The sequence below is a fragment of the Clytia hemisphaerica genome, unplaced genomic scaffold, assembly GCF_902728285.1.
Source record: "Clytia hemisphaerica strain Z4C2 unplaced genomic scaffold, Clytia hemisphaerica genome assembly, whole genome shotgun sequence".
NCBI lineage: Eukaryota > Metazoa > Cnidaria > Hydrozoa > Leptothecata > Clytiidae > Clytia > Clytia hemisphaerica.
This window is the reverse complement of record NW_027104297.1, coordinates 1,874,989-1,896,761: the sequence shown is the minus strand read 5'-3', so window position 1 is coordinate 1,896,761 and position 21,773 is coordinate 1,874,989. Positions and strand designations below refer to the sequence as shown.

At 35.8% G+C, this 21,773-nt stretch overlaps 5 protein-coding genes across 5 annotated transcripts; 2 read left to right on the top strand and 3 right to left on the bottom strand.

The window, feature by feature from the left end:
• The first annotated feature begins 3,704 nt into the window (after positions 1 to 3,704).
• Positions 3,705 to 5,049, top strand: LOC136817369 (adenosine receptor A2a-like). The gene has a single exon (XM_067073708.1). It carries the CDS (start codon positions 3,871 to 3,873, stop codon positions 4,870 to 4,872), a length of 1,002 nt encoding a protein of 333 aa, XP_066929809.1. The 5' UTR covers positions 3,705 to 3,870; the 3' UTR covers positions 4,873 to 5,049.
• A 2,192-nt stretch (positions 5,050 to 7,241) lies between these two features.
• Positions 7,242 to 11,001, bottom strand: LOC136817367 (uncharacterized). Its single transcript, XM_067073707.1, has 4 exons — positions 10,917 to 11,001; positions 10,538 to 10,649; positions 9,356 to 9,396; positions 7,242 to 9,070 (listed from the first exon to the last, which is right to left on the bottom strand). Exons 1-4 carry the CDS (start codon positions 10,969 to 10,971, stop codon positions 7,266 to 7,268), a joined length of 2,013 nt encoding a protein of 670 aa, XP_066929808.1. The 5' UTR covers positions 10,972 to 11,001; the 3' UTR covers positions 7,242 to 7,265.
• A 1,026-nt stretch (positions 11,002 to 12,027) lies between these two features.
• On the bottom strand, positions 12,028 to 14,842 carry LOC136817366 (small ribosomal subunit protein uS9m-like). The gene is made up of 3 exons (XM_067073706.1): positions 14,647 to 14,842; positions 13,806 to 13,972; positions 12,028 to 12,850 (listed from the first exon to the last, which is right to left on the bottom strand). Exons 1-3 carry the CDS (start codon positions 14,828 to 14,830, stop codon positions 12,107 to 12,109), a joined length of 1,095 nt encoding a protein of 364 aa, XP_066929807.1. The 5' UTR covers positions 14,831 to 14,842; the 3' UTR covers positions 12,028 to 12,106.
• A 134-nt stretch (positions 14,843 to 14,976) lies between these two features.
• LOC136817365 (transmembrane protein 35B-like) lies at positions 14,977 to 16,592 on the bottom strand. The gene is made up of 2 exons (XM_067073705.1): positions 16,427 to 16,592; positions 14,977 to 15,857 (listed from the first exon to the last, which is right to left on the bottom strand). The coding sequence occupies exons 1-2, from the start codon at positions 16,544 to 16,546 to the stop codon at positions 15,501 to 15,503; spliced, it is 477 nt and encodes a 158-aa protein (XP_066929806.1). The 5' UTR covers positions 16,547 to 16,592; the 3' UTR covers positions 14,977 to 15,500.
• Positions 16,593 to 18,275: 1,683 nt separating this feature from the next.
• Positions 18,276 to 20,709, top strand: LOC136817258 (uncharacterized). The gene is made up of 2 exons (XM_067073591.1): positions 18,276 to 18,296; positions 19,483 to 20,709. Exons 1-2 carry the CDS (start codon positions 18,276 to 18,278, stop codon positions 20,707 to 20,709), a joined length of 1,248 nt encoding a protein of 415 aa, XP_066929692.1.
• The last annotated feature ends 1,064 nt before the right edge of the window (positions 20,710 to 21,773 follow it).

Below are 21,773 nucleotides of genomic sequence, written 5' to 3'. Positions count from 1 at the left end.
CTAAGATTTCTTCCCGTTGGGAAAAGTACCCGTTGGGAAAAGTACCCGTTGGGAAAAGTACCCGTTGGGAAAAGTACCCGTTGGGAAAAGTACCCGTTGGGAAAAGTACCCGTTGGGAAAAGTACCCGTTGGGAAAAGTACCCGTTGGGAAAAGTACCCTACAATTTCAACCCCACTGGAACTGATTTGTTTTCACCGTCATTTGAAATTCAATGGAAAGCCATTCCAACTGGATTTGTTTTACCTGGGAACAATAGAATATCTCCATTGGGATTTCGATAAAAATTTTCATCCTCACTGTGGGAAGAAGTTCCATCAGGGCTGTGAGACAGGGATGTCTGACTGTTAAGTATCAAGTTTTGAAAGAAGAAAGAAATAAATCTTTGGGCCTGTTCTTATATCCAGCCTTTGAAATGAGCGTTCGTTTTCGAAAGATCCAGGTATTACTAAAGATATTCCCAATAATGGTAGTCTGTTTCCCTTTTTTGTCTTCTTCAATATCATGAAACTTTCTCACAACATTCCTATCTAATTATCACCTTCCCTTGTTATCATGTGACCCTCGTTATGCAATTAAATTGGTCTTTAACCAATCAAATCCAATCAACTGGGGTATTGTTTTTCAGCTTCCAAACAATCAGTGTTAATTGCTGAAATCCTATTTAGATAGAGCTATTTTGTTTTTTCGTCATAATGTACTTGCTAAACCGTTCAAATCCTTAATGTCTGGTTTAATGTCTCTCTAATGTGCTTGGTGTTTGAGTTATTTTTAACGTATTTGGTAACGATTACCTCAAGTTACAATTTTTGTCTTTTGAAGATAAGATCTTGATAAGATCTCTTAAGTCCGCGCTTATGATTTTCTTCTTTTTCCGGAGTAGATTCTACTTGCTGTGAGTTGAGCATGGCGATGGTCACTGAGTTGAGATGATGCTAAATTGAACTTCAAAATTGTTGAAAGCTTTCGAATGCTCTTAATGTTCTCATATTCAATGTTCTTGGTATTTTTTGGTAGAATTTCTTAGCGCGTATTTTTCATCTTAGTAAGTTTGATATATTTTAAAGTCTGAGCTTGAATTTTGGGCCGCTTCAGCCTTTTTCTTTATTCATTTTCTTATCGATGATAGTTTTATGATATCTTTTTTTAAGCTGAAAGACATTCTTGACCTTTGTTAAATTAATTTTATAGGAATGAGCATTAGGGGGTTTCGGGAGAAAAATATCATTTTTGTGCTTTTCAATCAACTCGAGATGATGAGTTTACTTGTGAGAAAGGGTTTTGTATAACGAGTGTTTTCCATCTTGTTCAGAGGTTGAAATGTTTAGTCACTACTGATAATTATATTTTGGGGAATTGTTGTGATGATGAAGATTCGAAATGGCAAAAATATTCATCGACCATGAGTTGTCAGCATTATCTTGTTAAGACACTCACTGTTTCACTATTATTAGTTAGTCGATCTATTGAAAATAAGGTCCAAAAGATATCTTACGATGCCATGGTTCACAGCTCTTAAATAAAAAACATGGAAAAGTACTCAGTATGTTTTTTTTTTCGTACCAGTTCATGCAAAGAGAATCTCTATTGAGAAACAGCGTGATCGTTTCTTTACGTGATTACAAGAGAGTAATCACGATGCTAACGTCCAACCTCTAAAAGGTTTAAATGTGAGGGGATGGAATTTGAGAGGACCGTTTAATGTTCAATTTATATCATCACTTTGTATATAAATTGAATGAGAACGAAAACACTGAAACTAAAAATCTTAAAAGGTTAAACTTGGTATCTATTTGTAGACAGACTTGTCTTTCGTGTCACATTTCGTTACGTTACGTGTGCCTAAGGTAAAGTGTTACATTTTGCAGTGTGATAAACTTTTTATGACCTGTTTTCAACGCTTTGAATTCTTCTTGGTTTTAATAGATGGATGTTTTCTATAGACGGACTGTAGGGTGGGATTTACTTGGGACATATCACTGGACTATCCAAGGATCAAAGGATCAAACAAAGGTTGGAATCAATGAACAGCGTCAGCTTAATGTCAACACTTTTGGATATCTTTATTCCTGTTGCAAAACTTTAAAATGGAATTTAGAAATAGCGTTTTATTTCACTTAATCACCTATTAAACCCGTCTTTTTTTATCGAGATTATATTTCAATGGAATCTCTATTCTGCTTTGCTTTATTTCTTATTTGTGACTATTAGATAAAAACTTTTGCATACTTTATACTGGAGGAATGCTGATGGGAAATTAGGCTTGAATCTCATGCTGGTTGCTGTACGATTTGCATTATTTTAAACTTGTGTGATTAATTTCAAATGACAATACTGACAGTTTGTACGGCGATGTTTGATGAATATTGATTTTTTCCATGTTGTGTTTATGGTCCGTTTTGTGTTCTGCAGAATTTCAAAATTTATTGTTGTAGTTGTTCCTAGCGAATAATGTATAAGACTATTACAATCTCATGGTTTTATTAAACTCGTCGAAAATCATTTTTGAAAATAGCAGTGTCTTTTATGGGTGGACGTGACGAATGAGTTATAGTTTCTTTCTGGAGGTCAGTCGTTCTGCTTTCTTTTGTGTTAATCTTACGAAAAATTGCATTAACATTTGAAAGGATCAATAAATCCAATGATTGTAATGAGATCAACAGTTCTCAAAGCTCAACAGGCCTCACTGCGGATCATCTACTTTGATTATACTAACTTTCCGTCTGACTATGAAATTAGCATTTTATTTTGACTTAGACGTTATTCTATACGAGATCAAGCTAATCTAGAACAACGTATATAAGAATATCAAGCTTTTTTGCCTCAAAATGGACATATTAAGATTTTTAAGAAAATACACCTTAAAGGTCGATTTTTTGCTCATATTTACTCAAATTTGACTAAATTTTTCCATATGCACTTTAAGAGATCAGTCTTTATTAAATTAGTTTCTAAAGTATAGGATATCACTTAGGAAACTTCACCAAAATCCTCTCAAAGTGCTGACGAACATATATTTTATCGTATCTGATGCGAGTAAGATCTCCAATAAATCTTCAGCAAAGAGGGCTTTTAGTGGAAAATGCTGCATCAAAAGTTTCAATTCCGCTTTTCATTTGGTGGAGGGTTTGATGTAAAGAAAAATCGATCTCATTTCGTCAACGGAAAGAGTGATTGGTTCTGTGTGTCTTTACAATAAATATCTGGATTCTTATTCAATTTGGATGTATTTTACTTTGGGCTGACCACTCGCGAGTGTGGCACGATCTTCGGGAGCCTCAGTTCTTTTATAGTTTTTTTTATTTTTTGAATCAAACTTTGGGGTTATCCCGATGTGTTTTACCGATTGTACTGGTTGTACGGGTTTCGTTAGAGACGAATCGTTGTCATTGATTGCTTCAATTTTTAGTAAAACAATTTACTAATTTGACTGTAAATACTGACTTGATAGACTTTTTTCCGCTCGTTTTGATGTTTTGATATTTGTTCCATTCAAACGAATGATTATTTCTTGCTCATTTGTCAAGGCGGAGTAATTGCAATATTTAATGACCTGTGACGTCACATGCATTATCATGCCTTTTATAATTAAGAAAACGTTAAGCTAACCACGGCAACTAGACAATGGCTTAGTATTGCTTTTTTTGTATCTTTGATAGTTAGGGATGGAGAGTGTTAACAAGAAGACTGGGAGCTAATAAAGGCTTTTTTTAAACTCCCCCTCTAAGTATTGATTACGTCACTCTTCAGTCATATTGTAAATGTAATGATGTAACGTTTGTCATTCATGTTTTTTTTCAGCTCCAAAAAAATCTTAGAAGAAAGAAAAATCTGGTTAACCTGACGGTGATAACAGCGGTGAAGACAATTCAATGACTTCGTTCGATTGTGGTGGGGTCCAAGCCCCTAAGGATGTTTCAATCTTTTCTGCAGTGACTTCTCTTTTGTTATGCATCATCATTTCAATCGGAAATTTCTTGATCATTTGGGTGATTTATAAAGATCCTTTGAAAAAGTTACGAACACCTTTCACGTATTTCATCGTCAATTTAGCGACGGCTGATTTGATCGTTGGAACGATCACATGTCCAATTTATGCTTATACACTTATTCTGGAAAGTTTGGGAGGTTTGAGTGATACAATGGCTCAAACAATGCATATGACGTTTTTTATCTCCTCGACAGCCAGTATTTTAAGTTTAATCGCGTTATCGTTGGATAGATACATCGCGATAGAATTTCCATTCCGATACAAGTTATATTTTACCGGCAACCGATGCCGGTTGATCACCATAGTGATCTGGGTGCTAGCGATTTCTTTATCATGGATTTATATGAAAGTCGGGTACATTTCGCATTTGATGGTTTTTGCGAACTCTTCTATCGTTATCGCGTTCTTTATTTTCATCGGAACTTACTTTCGAGCTTACCGATTTTTACGACAAGAAACGCAACGTTACCGACAACGAGCGATCACGATCATGAGCACGACACAAGAACATTTGAACCGATTAAACAACGAACGACGAGTAACTCGAGTATTTTTGACCGTTCTTATTGTATTTCTTTGTACATATTGTCCAGCAACCATCATGATATATCTTTTACAGTCATTCCCTTCTTGGGATTGTACAACCAGACACTGGATACGCGATCTTGTCATCTTTTTCATCACAATAAATTCAAGTGTCAACCCTTTTGTATACACTATCCGTTTAAAGACTTTTCAAACATCTTTAAGACTTGTTTTGAGTCGAAGCGAATCGATAAACCGACAAGATCGACATTCGTCAGTATCCTCATCGACGGTAATGACTCATGATTTACATTCGATTAAACGGGATAGTGGTTCAACTTTACCTCATCATTTGTAGAAAAATGTGGATTTTTCTTTTTGGTACTGGAAAGAACAATTTCTTACCAATCTCTTTATGATAAGATAACATCAAAGTGATTATGAAAATTGTATTTAATAAAATAGAAAAAGAATAGAGCATAAAATTTTAATTTCTGTAAGATATCTGCTCTTACATGCCAGCTTGAATAGACTATGAAAATTAGTTTCCTTGAAATCATCCGTTCTTACACGCTAGCTAGGAATATTTTTCAACGCAAGGGAGATATCGGATTTCCATGCCAAACATCTATAGCTTTGACCAAATTTTCAGATTTCCCTAGAACAGATCGCCATTTTCAGCTAGCAAATGTCTTCCAAACAAATATTTCTAAGAACCTATTAGAGGGCTAATTCGTAGGGCCCGTAGCATCTTTCTTGGGTCACACTGCATATAGTTGATTCCATTAAAAAAGGGCCGATTCCGCTCCTCCGCCAACCTTGAACCCCCCCATATATTAGACGTTGGTAGCTCGTAGTGGCATAGTGGTTTTTTTAAGGTTGAGGTTTGAAAATTTCTGGTGTCAATACCTTATTGGAACTAATTTTCGCGGGTTTTAATTTCAGCGTTTTTCGCGGTTTTTCGTCAAAATCGCGAAAATTTGATCCCGCGTTAAATTTTGAGAGTTGGAAACCGCGAAAATTAATTCCCGCGAAATACAATTTTTTCCAATTTTATCGAAAATTTTGAAAAATCCCTAGGAAAATGAAAGAAATTTGTCCAAAAAAGGGCAAAGCCGCGAAAATTAAAACCCGCGAAAATTCCAGAATGGAAAAAACCGCGAAAATTAAAACCCGCGAAATGCAATTTTTCGAATTTTTTTTTTCGACCGCGAAAATTAGTTCCAATAAGGTATTCAATAGCGCTCCGCAACGCATACGTCATAATTATTTCTTTTCACTTTTTTGACATTTGTACGAGTTGCAATCCCACAATTCAACGCGGCTCAATTAAAGATACGTGCAAGCTGTTATATAACTTTTGTCAAACGATGTAATTAACGTGCAAAAGAGATTAGCGCAAAGGTTGATGGGATTGGAACTCGTACAAACACATCGAGAGTAATGATTATCTCAAAAATAAAATCTATTTTTAGATTCAGCCTGGTGCACTATTTCTTATACATAGCTAGCATGTTTTTGCATCTTTCTCGCAATATAAAACGTCATAACGACATATCCTTAGCAATTTTGGGAATTGGATAAGTGCTCTTTTATGGAAATAACTGAACCGAACGGTTTTAACCAAAATAAAATCATTCATTTGAATTTTTCGACGAACTTACTGCTAGGGGTTAAAAGATTTACCTACATTGGAGTCAGCTAAATTTTTATTTGTTTATTTATTCACGATAGGATGAAATTATAAAAACTCTACTGTCTAGAACTTTATATACAGTCCGTTATTTATACACCAACTATGAAAATAAGATGAATTGCATTTACTTTTTTACTATGAAATGAGTTTTTACGCACGATGAGTTATTTTTTCTTATAGGCCTTTTCCTAAATTACGCCACGAACATCACTTGCCTCGTACTCAAACAATTATCATGGTGATTATATCCCTCGAGACATTAAATGATTTTTTTATGAAAATTAGTTTTAATAAAATTCGCTGAGAGTTAATGTTACAGAGAGTTAAATTACCATGGTAATAATTTCAAAACGAGGCAAGTGATGTTCGTAATTTATGAAAAGGTCTATTTGTCGTACCTTAATTAATAATGCAATTAATCGTTAATTGCATCCTGTAGAAAGCAATTAATCATTACTCACTCTTCAATACCGCGCAAATGTTTACCAAATTGATTTTATTGTTTATTCTTGCATTTTTTCATCGAACGCATTCGAAATTGATTTTGTGAGAAAGAAAATCCATAAATAACAATAAAAGAAAAACATAGAGAAAAATATAAAATTTTCAGTGTAATTTAATTCCCTAATGGGAAAAAAGTAGTGACACCAGTCTCACAGCCCCGGTGGAACTTTTTTCCTCAGCGGCGATAAAAATTCCTATTGAAATCCCAATGAGGATAAAAATTCTATTGTTCCAATGTTAAAAAATTCCTATTGAAATCCCAATGAAGATAAAAATTCTATTGTTCCAAGGTTAAAATATCCAGCGGGGATGGTTTTGAAGTGCAACTTTACACATGGAATTTCGAAAGGGGACGAAATCAAAGTCAATTTCTCACCGGAGACGAAATTTTTGCCAAATTTTCCAGTGAGGCTGGGGTCCCAGTGGGTCTGTGAGACAGGGGTGTGTAGTGAAACCAATTGTGTGATCAGCTGATCGAATTGCACTCGTTATCATATGATTACATTTACTAATCGAGAGCAAGTGTATATACAAAACTTTAAAAGTTAACTTCAAAGAGTGATATTACAAAATGTGTTCAAGTTTTCTAAATCAAGGGGTGTCCGAGAATGAACAGTGTCTGGTAAAACATGAAAATCAAAAAAATCCGCCAACGCAAGACTAGTTCCCAATTCAAATTTAGGAGCAGATTGCATGAACACGATAGGACGGGCTGCAGCTTTAGCCTGAATGAAATCGGTATAATCGTACCAGGTCCAGAGGCTAGTTGAGTTCGGAAAATTCGGTAAATGAGAGGGAAAAGTGACGCGGATAATAGCGACGGTTCGATCGCTTCCGGTGAGGGGTGATCTCCATTCGTCTGAAGCATTTTCCGGTCTTCTGATGATCGCTTGGATGTTTGCTTGACCGAGTTGTGGCCACCATGGCGGTTGTTGGGCGATCGGCATTTCACCAGCAAACATTTGTGAACATTCTGTCTGCCGACTATCGATTGCTGTCTTCAAAAGAAAGCCTACCCCTGGACGAGGTTTGGTAGTGCTATTCCAATGGCCAAATAAATCTGCTCTTATTCCTTCCATTCGTTCGAAACGGTTGTAATCGTGATAAAAGATGGTAGACTGGGAGCGGTCAAAAGGTGCGCCTGTGTATTCTTCGTCGTCATTCCAGCGATAGTACACTTTGGTTGGGTACGGGTTGTGCGGGTAATCTACTGGAATCATGTGAGCAGATACTGAAAAGTGATTGGTCCAGTTGAAAACTTGGAAATTATCGGGATTACCACATGTTAATCCGATTTTTCCGATATCCATGATATGAAGTCGTGAGTGGTGGATTGGCTCTGGTTTTGCGTTGACGATGAACGAGAATGAGTACATTTGAAAGAACGCCAAATTATCGGGTTCGCCTTTCAAGTTGCTTCTGGGTGGAGCGGAAAACATAATCCGAAACGGGAAACCGTCATTATTCCGATCGAACCATGTCCAGGTGGAGGTATTTTTGTAATTTTTTTTCCACCAATCAACGTCAACTTCATCATTCATCCAATTCAGTTGAGAATGTCCGATGTATTTGTCTTCTGGATCAATCCAATTCTTGCCCGGTAATGTCCATCCCAAATCGATCTTTTTCCACTGCATTGACGAATTTCTGGCCACGAACGTAGCATGCGTGGTCACATTAAACCACCATTCACCGTAAAGACATCCCTTTACATAAATCAACATTTCACCTTTTTGATAATCATAGGTCATCTGACCATGACTGAGTTGAAAGAAAGGAAAATCTCGTTCGGGTCCAGTCCCTTGTTCTTCACTAAACGGATGCAGGACAATGGTGGCTGACCACGTGTCGGGGAGCTGGTTGTCAACAGGCTGGTCCATCTCATGAATAGGAGGGAACGTCAACGGAGGATTCTTTTCAGAATCACATTCGTCAGCATTTAACATTTCAACAATTTTGTCAGGTGGACAATTTGGTGAGAGTGTGATAATTACAAAAACTGTTCTACGTCCTTGTACACCTTCGTAATGAGGCTGCCATTTTGGAATGACCATTTCGTCACCAGGCTTCATGTGAATCGTATTCTTCATTTCGTGAGATTTGAAATACATTTCACCTTCCAAAACCTCTAGCTTTAGATGTACAGGATGGCGATGGCATGCTCGTTTCCAACCAGCTTTCATAGCCATCATCACAACTGAACTATCCTTGGTCACCGACAACAAGTAAATCGGTTCACTCTCTGTTTCCAACTTCTTCTCCAAAACCTTTTTGATGTCTTTCACACGCTGAGTGTAGACGTGATCATTCCATAAGAAAGACAAATGTTTGACGTTTCGTCTTGGCCACCTGTTATCTACAAAATAAGAAAGTGATTGCTAGTTCATTGGTTCCTTTGACTACGCAGTGCAGTATCCTTGAAAAAGTTTTCGCTCTACGAAAACATATTAAAGAAGAATGTTAGCAGCCTAGCAAATACCACCTTGATTCATTTTTGCGTGTGTTTATGTTATGACCAAAGAAAATTCGGTAAGTTTGGTGATGTTGAAGATTGAGACAGTAAAACGCATGAAAAGTTAAAAGGTGGTAGGACGAGATACCACTTGACCTCCTTTGCAATCGAAAATATTTTTCGTCTTACCTGAGACAGGCGACTGCGTGTTCAACGTAGTCTCATCTTCGCTGAAAATAAAAAAAACGTAATTGTTCGAGAACTGGTTATTTGGTTACAATTCAACTTAAAGTCTGTCTCAAAAAAAAAATGCAATTGTCATAATTGAGAAATCATGAACATATAAACGACTGGACGTCTATCTTTTATTGTCTCTTTGAAGCGAGCTTCGTTGCCGCTTGTATTTCAAAATTGGTACGAAAAATCCGACAATATTCCGTCATAATTTTATTTCTTTGAATTATTTAGGTAAAAGGATTGATAGAGCTTGAACATTACTCCTAATGTACAAAAAAATTATTTTCGAATTTTTTCACAAGTTTGCAATATATTTTATCAACATTTTCAACTCTAAAATGCAGAATTTCAACTGCGTGTATACTTTTGAATCCCTTTTGTCACTCAAATAATTTTTTTTATGACTTGAAAAAAATAGCTTGCCAAAGTTGAGAGCCTGTTTCGCAAGAAAATCGAAATTAGAATGTGACACTCTCTAAAATAATTAGACACTTTTAAGTCAAAATTTAGAAATATTAGTCGGAGTTTTGACAAGCTGACGATGATTTTGCCTCTGTTATCTTTGTTATGATATAGATAAACGACTTGAGAAGAGTAGAACAACAGAGACTTTTGTCGAAGTTTTGACGTTGTTAGCAAGGTATTCCCTAGTGGTATATCATCAAAATCTATTGTTTCATTTTATGCTTTTAACGAGGCGGCAACGAAGCTAGCAGCCTTTTCTACAAAAAGACAAAGGAGATGGATGTCCAGTCGTTTATATGTTTATGGAGAAATAAACTGGGAGAATTCACTCATTTGGTTTTATAAGCATACGGGAAAATCGGGTCGAGGCTCAAATGTGCTTAACAAAATCTCATTTTCAGCCTTAATTTATACTTATTTATATGCTAGTCATTAGTCAAAAACATTGCTGACAGCCTCCAAATGTGTATGTTTTTAAAAATATGATCTAAGCTGCACGATTATTTTAGCATTTCAGCTTGAAGGTTTGCTTAGCATTATGCATATTTTCTACCGAAACAGAGCCTAGGTATGCTTATAAAACAAAATGAATGTATTCTACAACCAATGACGTAATCCAACTGACGAACAACGTTGAAATAAGACTGGAAACTGTAAATATCCACTTACCTTACAATTTTAGGTACATCCAAGAAACAGACACCTAATGTGATGAAAGTGACCAAACACAAGCTAGCAGTGACCAATAACACATTCCGCGCTCGTCGTATTGCAATCGTATCTAAAACGATAAAATTGTTCTGAAATCTAGTATGGTAAAAAGATATATTCTACAGTTTAACAAAACATTCACAAATCTGAGCAGGTAGCAATATTAGAATAGCATGTCTAAAGTCCTACGAAGCATATTTAGCAATATGTGAGAGGATGACATTTTTGGAGTGCCATGCATGAATAAGATGTTCCGGAATATCGAGTGGTATAATAATGGACAGTAAAATAAGATTATTTTCAGGTTGAGTGGAACAAAAAATAAATTTTTCAATACCTTCTCCTTCTACTTTCATCCTGTGAAAAGGGATTCTCAATCTCTGGTCCTGCATCCTTCCTCTGCAACGTCCAAACTGAAGTTCTCAACTAAAAAATCATCCTGAAATAAAACTCAATACAATGTCACGTGTAAGAAGCACCTCAATAACGAGATCAATGAATTCAATTTAAGGGTTCTGGTAAGTCCATTAGAATGCCAACTCATAAAGAACATAGTCAATAAAGTGCAGTTGTTAATCTTGTTATTACCTCGACAGTTATTATTAAAAAAATTAGGGCAATAAGCTGAACGGTTAAAGATACAGGGTGGTCGTAAAGTGTGTCCTATGAACAAAAATCTCCAAATAGAATAAAACAAAAGAATCTATTGTTTGAAACATTTTCATACACAGCTCTCGAAGTAAAAAATATAAAATATAAAGTAATATACCTCCTTGCTGGAAACATTACTTTGAGAATTACGAGAGGAAAAAATTGCCTTATCATAAGAGTGAACCGCTTTTTATAAAACTCGATAGGTCAGTAGGTCTAAAAACAACATTAACAATGCTCATAATAATTTTAAATTTTTATTATTTGAAGTTCTTTTCTTACCTTTTTACCTTAGCCAAGGATCCAAGGCTCGAAATATCCATTTAGAAAAACCTTGTCAAACCTTTTTAACATTTATCTCAATCATTTGGGTTGAAAGTAAGACTCAAGAAAAATCGTTTGATATCAACTCAATTCCTCACAAATCATTGCACTTTGATAAAAATAGACACATAACTTTAATGGGATTAATTTTCGCGGAGATTAAATTTTGCGGTTGAGATCATCAGCGAAATTGTAAGAAATTGTAAGATTTTTGAAATAGGCATTATCAGCGCCTTAGCAAACATTCAAAATATATTTATTTAACATTTTTTGAGCTTTTTAGTAATATTTCGTGGATAAGGCCTTTCCAAATTTCCATTAGACTTAATGACACCCAAATCCGCGAGATCTGCGAAATTTAATCCCCGCGAAAATATATCCCACTAAAGTAAGTCAGCGGCTCTGTTTCAATGAGAAATTCGATCAGGTTGAAAAGCTTCAAAAAGATCAACCAAAGAATGCAGAAAAAAATGTTATGGGAAAATAAATCTCTTTTTCTTTTACACTGATTATATTGAAAAGGTTGCGTTTACAATGGAAGAGTCATCCTTTTCAACGTTTGACCCATTGGAAAGCACGTCGAGCCTTCTTTCGACCTGGCTTCTTACGTTCTTTCTGCCGATAGTCTCTAGTCAATAACTGATGCTGATTCAGCACATCGAAATGTTCTGGGCATAACGCAGCGATCGCCCGACTTATCCCTAAGCGGATAGCACCAGATTTTCCAGTCGAACCGCCTCCGATTGCGTTCGCTTCGATGTTGAATTTGCTTAAAGAATCAGTCAATAAAAGAGGATACATAATTTGCTCGCGGTCGTTTCTCAAATAAAAATAATCCAAGAATTTCTTATCGTTGACCATAATGTGACCCTCTCCGGGACGAACGATAACTTCGGCGATAGACGTCTTACGGTAACCCATAGCACGCGCAACTCCGTCGTAAATCTCCACATCTTTCAACTGCTCAGTACTTCCTGAACTCGTGGGCACCTGGTATTGTTGCAAGAAACCTTTAATCTCATTGGCTCGTTCATGTTGCGATAACTTTTTCAACCGAAACATTATCATATCATATAATTTTTCATTTAGTTTCTCGTTTAATTTTTGCTCCAGTTGATATTGTTTCATCCATTGCATCACTTTATCTTCATTGGACGGCGCAGGAGAGTCTTCAGCCGTAATGGCGGTATTGGTGTCTAATTTTTCCTTCAACTCCCATACTTGGTACGTCAAATCGTAAAACTTTGGTTTACCAGTGTAAAAAGCACTTGAAAGTGGTCGGTTGTTACTATCGAACTAAAAAAAGATGAACAGAAATTTAGAGGTTTTTTTCCTTCCTATTAAGCCTAAATTACTAAATATAGATGGATAAAACAGTGAACTGTTATCAGATAGAATAATATCTCACTTTGGCTACGTCGTCATCTATTGAGATTTTCTTTGTTAAAAGTGATTAATGGTCGTAAAAACAGTTTCTCAAAATCTGATGCGTGGATAGAAATCTCTTTATAAGGGTATGTTTGCACGGTATTTTTTCTCAGTTACGAAATTTTTAGTTTTGGAAAACGTTTCATATTTACAAATCTATTTTAGCTTACAATCTGGAATTTTAGGAGCTGAAATTTAGTGATTCCTTCGATTTTAACTCCTAAAATTAAAAAATCTATTTTAGTCAATACGGAAAGAATATCTAATTTAGGTGAAAACTTAACACCCAAATTTCCTTTCTTAGAAGTGCGTTTTCAAATATGTAGTTTTCAACACTGGTGAATCTATAAAATGAGCTGAATTCAAATATGTAATTCTTATTTGCATTGAGGGGACCGAAGTGCCCGAAATTTCCAGTTGAAAATAATCAAATTATGTGCATAAATTTTTGAGAATTCAAAAGAATCCAATCAAGCATGAGAAAATATGCAATTAAAATACGATAAGAACAAAGAAATGACATTATCATTGCACACGTGCAATTGAATTCCCATTGCAACTAAGGGACCCCTTACAGACACGCTTCATTTTGAGGAAAAAAGCATGAATTCATTCTATCTGATAATAATTCTATGGATAAAATACGCGAATAGGCGGCACTGAAAATGTTGCTTTTAATATTGGTTGGTTGAAAATATTGATTTCCACTCTAAGTTACTTTAAGGATTCTCACCTGAATTTACCAAAAAAGGTTCCATTCTATTTTAACCTCACACGTCGGAGACTTAAACCTGGATTAAGCTGAATAAACACAGAGTCTTACCAATGATTCTTTAGTTTTGGGGAAGAGTTCATAAGGGTGTTTCATGACAGGTCGTGCATCTTTGGCAAACAAACTGCTTGGCAACAAATATGCAATAGCTTCATCCACATCCTTCTGTGAAAAATTTTCCGGATCTTGACCCATCATTCGTGCCAACCATCTTTTACCTGCAAACATAAACAATTTTTAATAAATTTCAATTAATAATTTTATAAACATTTTTTATCTTAAGCCGGTCTTATTACTCGTTTTCCTATAAGGGACTAAGAACATTTCAACTATTTAGAAAGTTATAAAATATTACTTTGTAATGGTCCGTCCATTTTCATTTGAATAATATCGTTAACTAATTTTAAGTCAAAACCTTTTTCTCCCACTAATAAAAAGAAGACGTAATGACCATCGTTCTCAAATCCTAAACGGGAGACCAAGAATCGAATCCGAATCGGTGCTACGATTCACTTGGCAATTAGAGGTAGATTCACACGTGTCAACCCATACAATGGGAAGGAAATCTGATATAATACACTCTGATATAAGAGCGGCTTATTGATTCATATTTGGGATATCGCATGAATAAGCACTCAGCTCTTGTTTTCGTGTAATGTCGCCGATACGCCTTATCTAATATCCTGGAATAGGTAACTATGACTGGATAGGACTCACGCCGTCTTAATCGACGGGATTATCCTTCGTCCTTCTTTTTCAAAATGAATGAAAATAAATTTCCTTCAAATTTCCGTTCGGACTAAACAAGTACTTGCAAACATAAAACTTTAAAGATGAAACGAATCAATCTAAGGGACACACCTTCACTTACAAAATACATGTTCACACGTACCTGTATTATATTTCTTGATTTCATTTTTCAGAAACGGGTCACTTTCTTCCAGTTCATTTCGTTCTTCCTGTACTCGTTCTACTTGTTGATTGGCCGCTGCAAAACGGGCACTCGTCACCAGACGTCTAGTCACATCAGCCAATCGGAAAAGTCGCTTTGGTATGTAATTATTGCATATATTCATTTTATTATATCTGAATGAAAGAAACAGATAAATGAAACAGATGAGAACTTAAATAAAAATTAAAGAAAAGAGAAAAAAGATGGTATATTATTCATGAAAAGCATTTAACCCTTACATAGTCGATCTAGGAAGTTTTGAGAAAAAAATTGACGTCAGATATATATTTTTCAAAAAGCTAGATCTAGAAATTAAATCCTACCTACAGTATAATATACTAATAATTTCTACCAAATTTTGAGCCGATATATAAAAATTTATAAGTTTTAGAGAATATGGTACTATAATTTACTAAATCTAATGATAAAATCTCGTGAAAATCCCAAAAAAAACAGGACATATCAAGATCTGGCGTTGTGGGTTCCCTCACATTCGGCGGTTCATCTTTAACAAACAGGTGATGATTTATACAAAAATATCAAGGCGGTTGAATACATTTTAAAAGATGGGTACACGGAAAGACATAGCAAAAATTACTGAAACATTCTAAGATAATGATGTGTGATACTGTAAGATAAATACGAGTTAAATGCTAAATGTGATATATCAAATATTAAAAGTTAAATAAAAAGCAAACGAAAACCGAAAACCCTATAAAATGTATATTTGTGTAGTTATAAAGTAAAATCTTTAGAAATGCACAAATTAAAAAATTCCAAAAGTTCTAAACATTCTATTGTTCCTTCTTTGCTTTCTTCTCTTTTTTGTTTTTCTTCTTTTCCTTCTCAGTGACAATGACAGTGGGTGACAAGAATAAATTGAATCGAATGAAGGTTAAGAAGAGAACCACAGCAGGAACAACCCATTCTTCCCGAGGTTTATTCGCAGCTTTTACAAAATACAGTGCACCAACCATGAGAGAGGAGAGAACTAAACAACAGATCATGCGTGTCGATCGTGGTCCAACAACAAGAAAAGTGCCAGCGATGACTTCCACAACACCAACTTGTGGCATGAATTTCTTGGGATCAATATCATAACCAAATTTAACAGCTGGATGAAGTTTAGCATACTGAACGAAATCTCGATACTGAAATATTTAAGAATTTGGTTAATCAAAACATAACAATGGTAGACAAAGGGGCCTTTCTTGTGTATTAAATTGGGTCATTAAATTTCAATACAAGAAAACGGTGAAATAACATAATACTTTAGGCGTACAAACTTTCCCGAGCAGAAATTTTTGAGGTAAAAAAATTGTGAAATTTACATTTACTTTCGCGAATATGAGAAAAAAAATGTTTTTCGCGAACATAAACTTTCGCGAATTGCTCTGTTAAGAATTTTTAAGACATCTGCTTTCGTGAAAATCACGAAAGTTTCTGCTCGTGAAAGTTTGTACGCCTAAAGTAGATTTCATCTGACAAATGATATATCAGTTCAACTAAGATTTGAAAAAATCCTTAACTTACTAAAGAAGTTTAGAATTTCTTGGCTTATTTCAGAATACCAATTCTTTTAAATGTACTTCTTTTCACAATTCTATATAGCTTTCACCTAAATTTCGCATTCGGTAGATTTTAAGGAGCTTTTCAAACTAAGTTTTAACATTTCACTGTAAGTATTAAACTAAAAAGAAAAATAACACCTTTCACCTACCATTCTCTTGTGTGCTTGCACAGAAATTTTAGGTGTCAGTTTGATAGCCCCTGCCGTAATGAAGACAAAAGCTAACAGGCCAGTTACCAACCCAACAAAAATAGTTCGACATCGACCCATTTTTCTTTCTTATTTATTTCAAATGCTCTGAAAAATGAATTACAAATCAATAATCAAAATCAAAAATCAAAAAAGAAAAAATACATTTTTAAATTTTTACGTTGTATTTATTACTCTGTATCACTTTCAATACCACCCAATGCTAAATAAATAACCCGTAAAAGCAGGTCAAAATACAATTTTTTTGAAGTTTAAAACTAAATTACAACACAGAAAACTTAGAACTTGTAAAATTTAGTCTATCGATTTTTCTTAAAGTCTTCAGGGTGTGATACCTCACCCTCTTGGATTTTGCTGAAATTTGTACCAAAATGATCTATCATACAAGAAAATAAGATACTGAAAATTTCATCTTGATATCTTATATAGTTTTTAAGATACAGCGTCTCAAAGATGGGCTACTAAGCAAAAATTGACCCCCTAAAAATTGTAAACTCTGTGAGGAGCAGATTTTAAAATTGAAAGCTAATAAATCTTTATTCAAGTACATTAGAAAAATGATTTACAGTGAATTTGAAGAACTTTTTGTAGGGAATCAGAAAATATCGAATTGAGTCTCCAAAATTTTGACCCTGAAGATCTCTAGCACCTCCTTTAGAGGGCTTCAAACTTTGCTTAATCTGAGTTTTGGACAACTTTTAGCTGCCTGCTGATGGTCCTTGTGACTTTTTTGAAGCAAACTTTTAACCTGGAGTGGTTTACTGGTGGGTTTTATTGGTTACAAAATACTATTTTAAGAATTTTTATTTTTGTGCTCCCATTGAAAATGACCAAGAAAGTTGCCATTTTAGCAAAATTCAAAGTGGCGTATCTTTTTGCAGCGACAACAGATTTTTTCTTAATAGCCTGATTTTAGCCTATATTTACCTTATTTTGGGGGTTTCAGAAGTACAATTTCCAACCCCCCCCCGGTAATTAGGTCCCCCCCCCCCGTTTATTTGGCACCTAAGAGTAGAGTTTTAACATGAGACTTAAGACTTAGCTTAGTAGGATCTGAGGATCAAAAAGTTCAAAACCGGTCCATACCAATAAGGCTCATAATATAGCCTGGAAGTCTATAAACCCGAGCCAAATTGAAATATCCGATTAAATTTAAGAGATGGTCCAAAATTAGCCTGTTAGACGAAAAACCACTTTTTTATCGCGATTTAACTTGGTTTGAAATTAACTAATTTCTCTTAAAACAAAAACACAAGGGAACCGTCCCCATGGGGCCCAGACTGAAAACCAACCAGTTGTCCACATGGAAAGTAGTTCCAATGTGTCAAGGCTTAGGGTATTAGTCGAGACTTGATCATCAACTATCAAAACCAACATATATAGAGAATGAGGCAGTAATATGGGATTTAATGATAGGTGTGATAGGTATATTTGAGATGATAATTGATTCTTGATTGACAGTTTATGGTTTATTGGTAATTATTTGTATATTAGTAATATAAAAGCCAACAGGGCAAGACTGGGCAAGAGTCCCATAAATTGACTGCAGATACTAGAAAATTACTCTCGGGTACCTAATAGCCGGGGGGATTGGAATAAACAGGGGGGTTGGAAAAAATCTCAAAACTTAACAAGCGGGGGGGTTGGAATAAGAATGTCCTGGGTGGAAAATATTCGAAAAATTAATTAGCGGGGGGGGGCTATTAGGTACCCGAGAGTACTAATTATAACTTCATACAGATACAGGGTAGAAATCATACCTTAGGATTAACCTCATTATTAGGTTAGGATGAATTTGATCTCAGCAGATGTGAGACCATAGCTTGAAAAAGTGAAACCACCAGAAGAAAACAAAGACTACATAAAATTAACATCAAAATATTGGAGATCTGGTTTTTGGCAATGGGAAGGATGGAGAGGAGGAGCGAGACAGACAAGGAGTATGCGAGAGAGCATATTTTTGAATGGGAGTGAACCCACATTGGAGGCCGACATGAAGACATGAAGATGTGAAAATCTTATGAAAGGGTCTTTGAACAACTGGGAAATTTTTTTGAGAGAGCAGAACCAAAATCATTTGTTTTGAGAAGTTGAAAAGAATTAGATCCTATCTACCTAGGGCCAAAGTGCTGCAATCCAATGATGATCGAAGACAAACTTGTACTTTTTGTATGCTTTGGAATGGCAACGAATATCTTTTGGGTATGGCTTGAAACCTGGAAGAATTTATTTTGTTTATTCCTCGCTTATTCCAGTGGAAAGATGAACTGTTTGTTTGTTATTGTTTTTATTGGCTGTTCGATGTGGTTATGGTCTCTGGTTGCTAGTTTGAAAATATTCCATTAATGAAATGGTGGAAAGTTAATTGACATATGAGTGAAAATAAAGTGAAATGTGATTGTATTCAAAAGAATTTAATGAATGATGCAGGGAATGGAAATGACTTTCTTCAGCTGTCTGCTCCAGTGACATAGACAAGTCTTGACAATTGTCGAAACTTGACACTATTTTTATGATATTGTTCTAAAATTTTTACATTTTAATGTGAAGAATTTGGTCCAATATAATCAGAGTTAAGACTACCAACTAATTTTGAGATCTCGAGAAGATTTTTAAGATTTAAATTACTCAACTTTGGAAACTAGATAGTAGCCAGTAAAATTCAGAGGTTTTACTTCGAATTGTGGAAGGAATCTACCTATCTACCTAAATTTTATTATTTTTATATAACTTTCCTATATATTTATATTTTTTAAGATATTACAGTCATTGTCATAGTTTATACAGCTTTAGAACTTTGCTAGTTTTTTTAGTAAATACAGTAGTGATATATTTCTATATTATTTGTACCTCTAAATCCTGAAATTGCACAAGATCAACTCATTTCTATCACAATGATAGTCTTGGAATCCTCATTATTTTACATCCCTGTTTCAATGACTGGCTAGTGTTGAGAGTTTTCTAGTTTTCTTTGATTTTTGTTGTTTCTCTACAAGGAAGAAAACCTTTTGAAGAAAGGGGGATTACCTTATTACCTTTCTAAATTAAGAGCCCGTCCAGTACCTTTCGAACCACACATACCTACCACGCCATTCGAGGCGATTGTCTGCGACTACTTCCTGTTCAAAGGATGGTATTATCTCGTCACAGCTGACCGCCTATCAAGTTGGACCGAGATCTACCGTATCCTCCAGGGCTCTTCAACATCTGGCTCCAAAGGGCTATGTACAACTTTGAGAAAGCTGATGGCAACGTTTGGCGTACCACAAGAAGTATCCAGTGATGGCGGACCAGAATTCACAGCACACGAAACTCAGTCATTCTTCGAACGCTGGGGGATTCGTCACCGCAATTCTTCAAGTTATCTCCCATCATCCAATGGTTGTGCGGAAGTTGCAGTCAAGACCGCCCAACGCCTTCTGATGAACAATATTTCCGCCGATGGTTCCCTTGACACAGACAAGATGGTACGTGCCTTGTTGACACTTCGCAACACGCCTGATGCTGGTTGTAAATTGTTGCCCGCTAAAATTCTGTTTGGTAGACGCCTCAGAGATACCCTTCCTTCAATCTCCAAAGACATCTCCGCCTTCGACAACCCCGAGATCAGCAATCGTTGGAAAGACGCTTGGGACCTAAAAGAACGTTCATTGAAGAATCGCTGCATCCGCTCAATGGAATTGCTTAACCAACACGCTCGTCCTTTGGCACCATTGAAATTCGGAGATAAGGTGTTCATTCAAAACCAGACCGGCAACCACCCTAAACGTTGGGATCGTGAAGGTACCGTGATGGAGGTGAAAGATTTTGATCAATATCGTGTTCGAATCTCAGGCTCTGGTCGATTGAGTTTGAGGAACCGACAATTCCTTCGGAAGTATACGCCACTCGACTTCCGTTCAGAACGTCAAGCCGGACTACCAGTTGTCTCCAAGCCGTCGTCTGATGTATCATTCAAACTACCTCCGCCTTCTCCAGCAACTCAGAGGGATCCTGTTGTTCAACCAATGACCCCGATTGCTCAACCCACAGCTGTCAACGCAGAGCCACCTGCGGCTGTTAACGAAGAGCCACCTGCGGCTATCATCGCAGAGCCACATGCGGCCGTCAACAAAGAGCAGTCAGTTGTTCGTGAGACTATCTCTCCACGACGCTCATCACGCATACGTCAACCAAGAAAGATGTACGAGCCTGAAACTGGTCGATACATTGTTCCACGATGAAAGTGATGAAATGAACTGTATAATTGTCACGTTGATGTGACATTCATTGACTTTCTTGATGTTTATTGATGCTTGACGTTTTACGTCTGATTGAACTATACGAGGGACTGATACTCTCAGTGCTTTTAGAGCATGGCATTAGTTTATTTGCTGTATATGAACTGTTACAGGGCACTGACTTGTCCTTGATACATTATGAGAGTTTCATTCTCTCTGTGCTCTTATAGCACCTGTTGATTGTATTGATTTTTTGTTCGTTTTTTGTTCATTCGTTCCCAGCAGGACCTGCTGTGATCTGGGGGGAGATGTTGGGATATTAGGTATATTCATTCATTCATTTATTCAGAGCTATGTTGTAACTATCTTTTATTATTGTTTAGATGCAAAACAACATTCTTAAAGATAAAAACTAATTAAGAATCAACATAACTTGTTCAGGTTTGGTCCAACTAACTCCTCTGCAGGGATATCTCTATCTGTCCCTGCATATGCGAGTGTATCTAATTGGTCAGTACGCGCCCAGTCACTGAGCAGAATTTTTGCGGGCTTTTTTATATTTTTCTTTGCGCGCGCATAATTTATGGAAAAAAGCTGACATTGCAAAATAATACAAACAAATGAAACTGAAAACACAGGTTCATTTCTAAACAAAATGGCCGCTGGAAAGGAGCCTTATAAATGTGGCTGATGTTTTGATGTAGTTTTAAAGTAGTTTTGAAAGTTTATTGAGTTTTTAAAAGAGGTTTTAATAAGGAAGAGGTTTTAATATAAGGTAAGTTTTAAGTATGTGTGTCTACCTGGGTTTTCAAAGTTTTGATAGTCTGTCAACAAGGGTTCACTCACATACAGTATCAAACAAACTGTATCAGACTTTTTTAGTTGCACCAGACTCTAAAATTTAAGAAACTTTGCATGTTGAGGTATAAGTCTTTTTTCTGAAATTTTGAGTCTGGATACCCAGGCTACATATTTGGTATTGAGACCACGATTTAGCCCCCTGATACAAACAGGAGAAAGTTTTGGTACATAAATTTCCTAATTCTCCCACTTTTCCCATTGAAAAC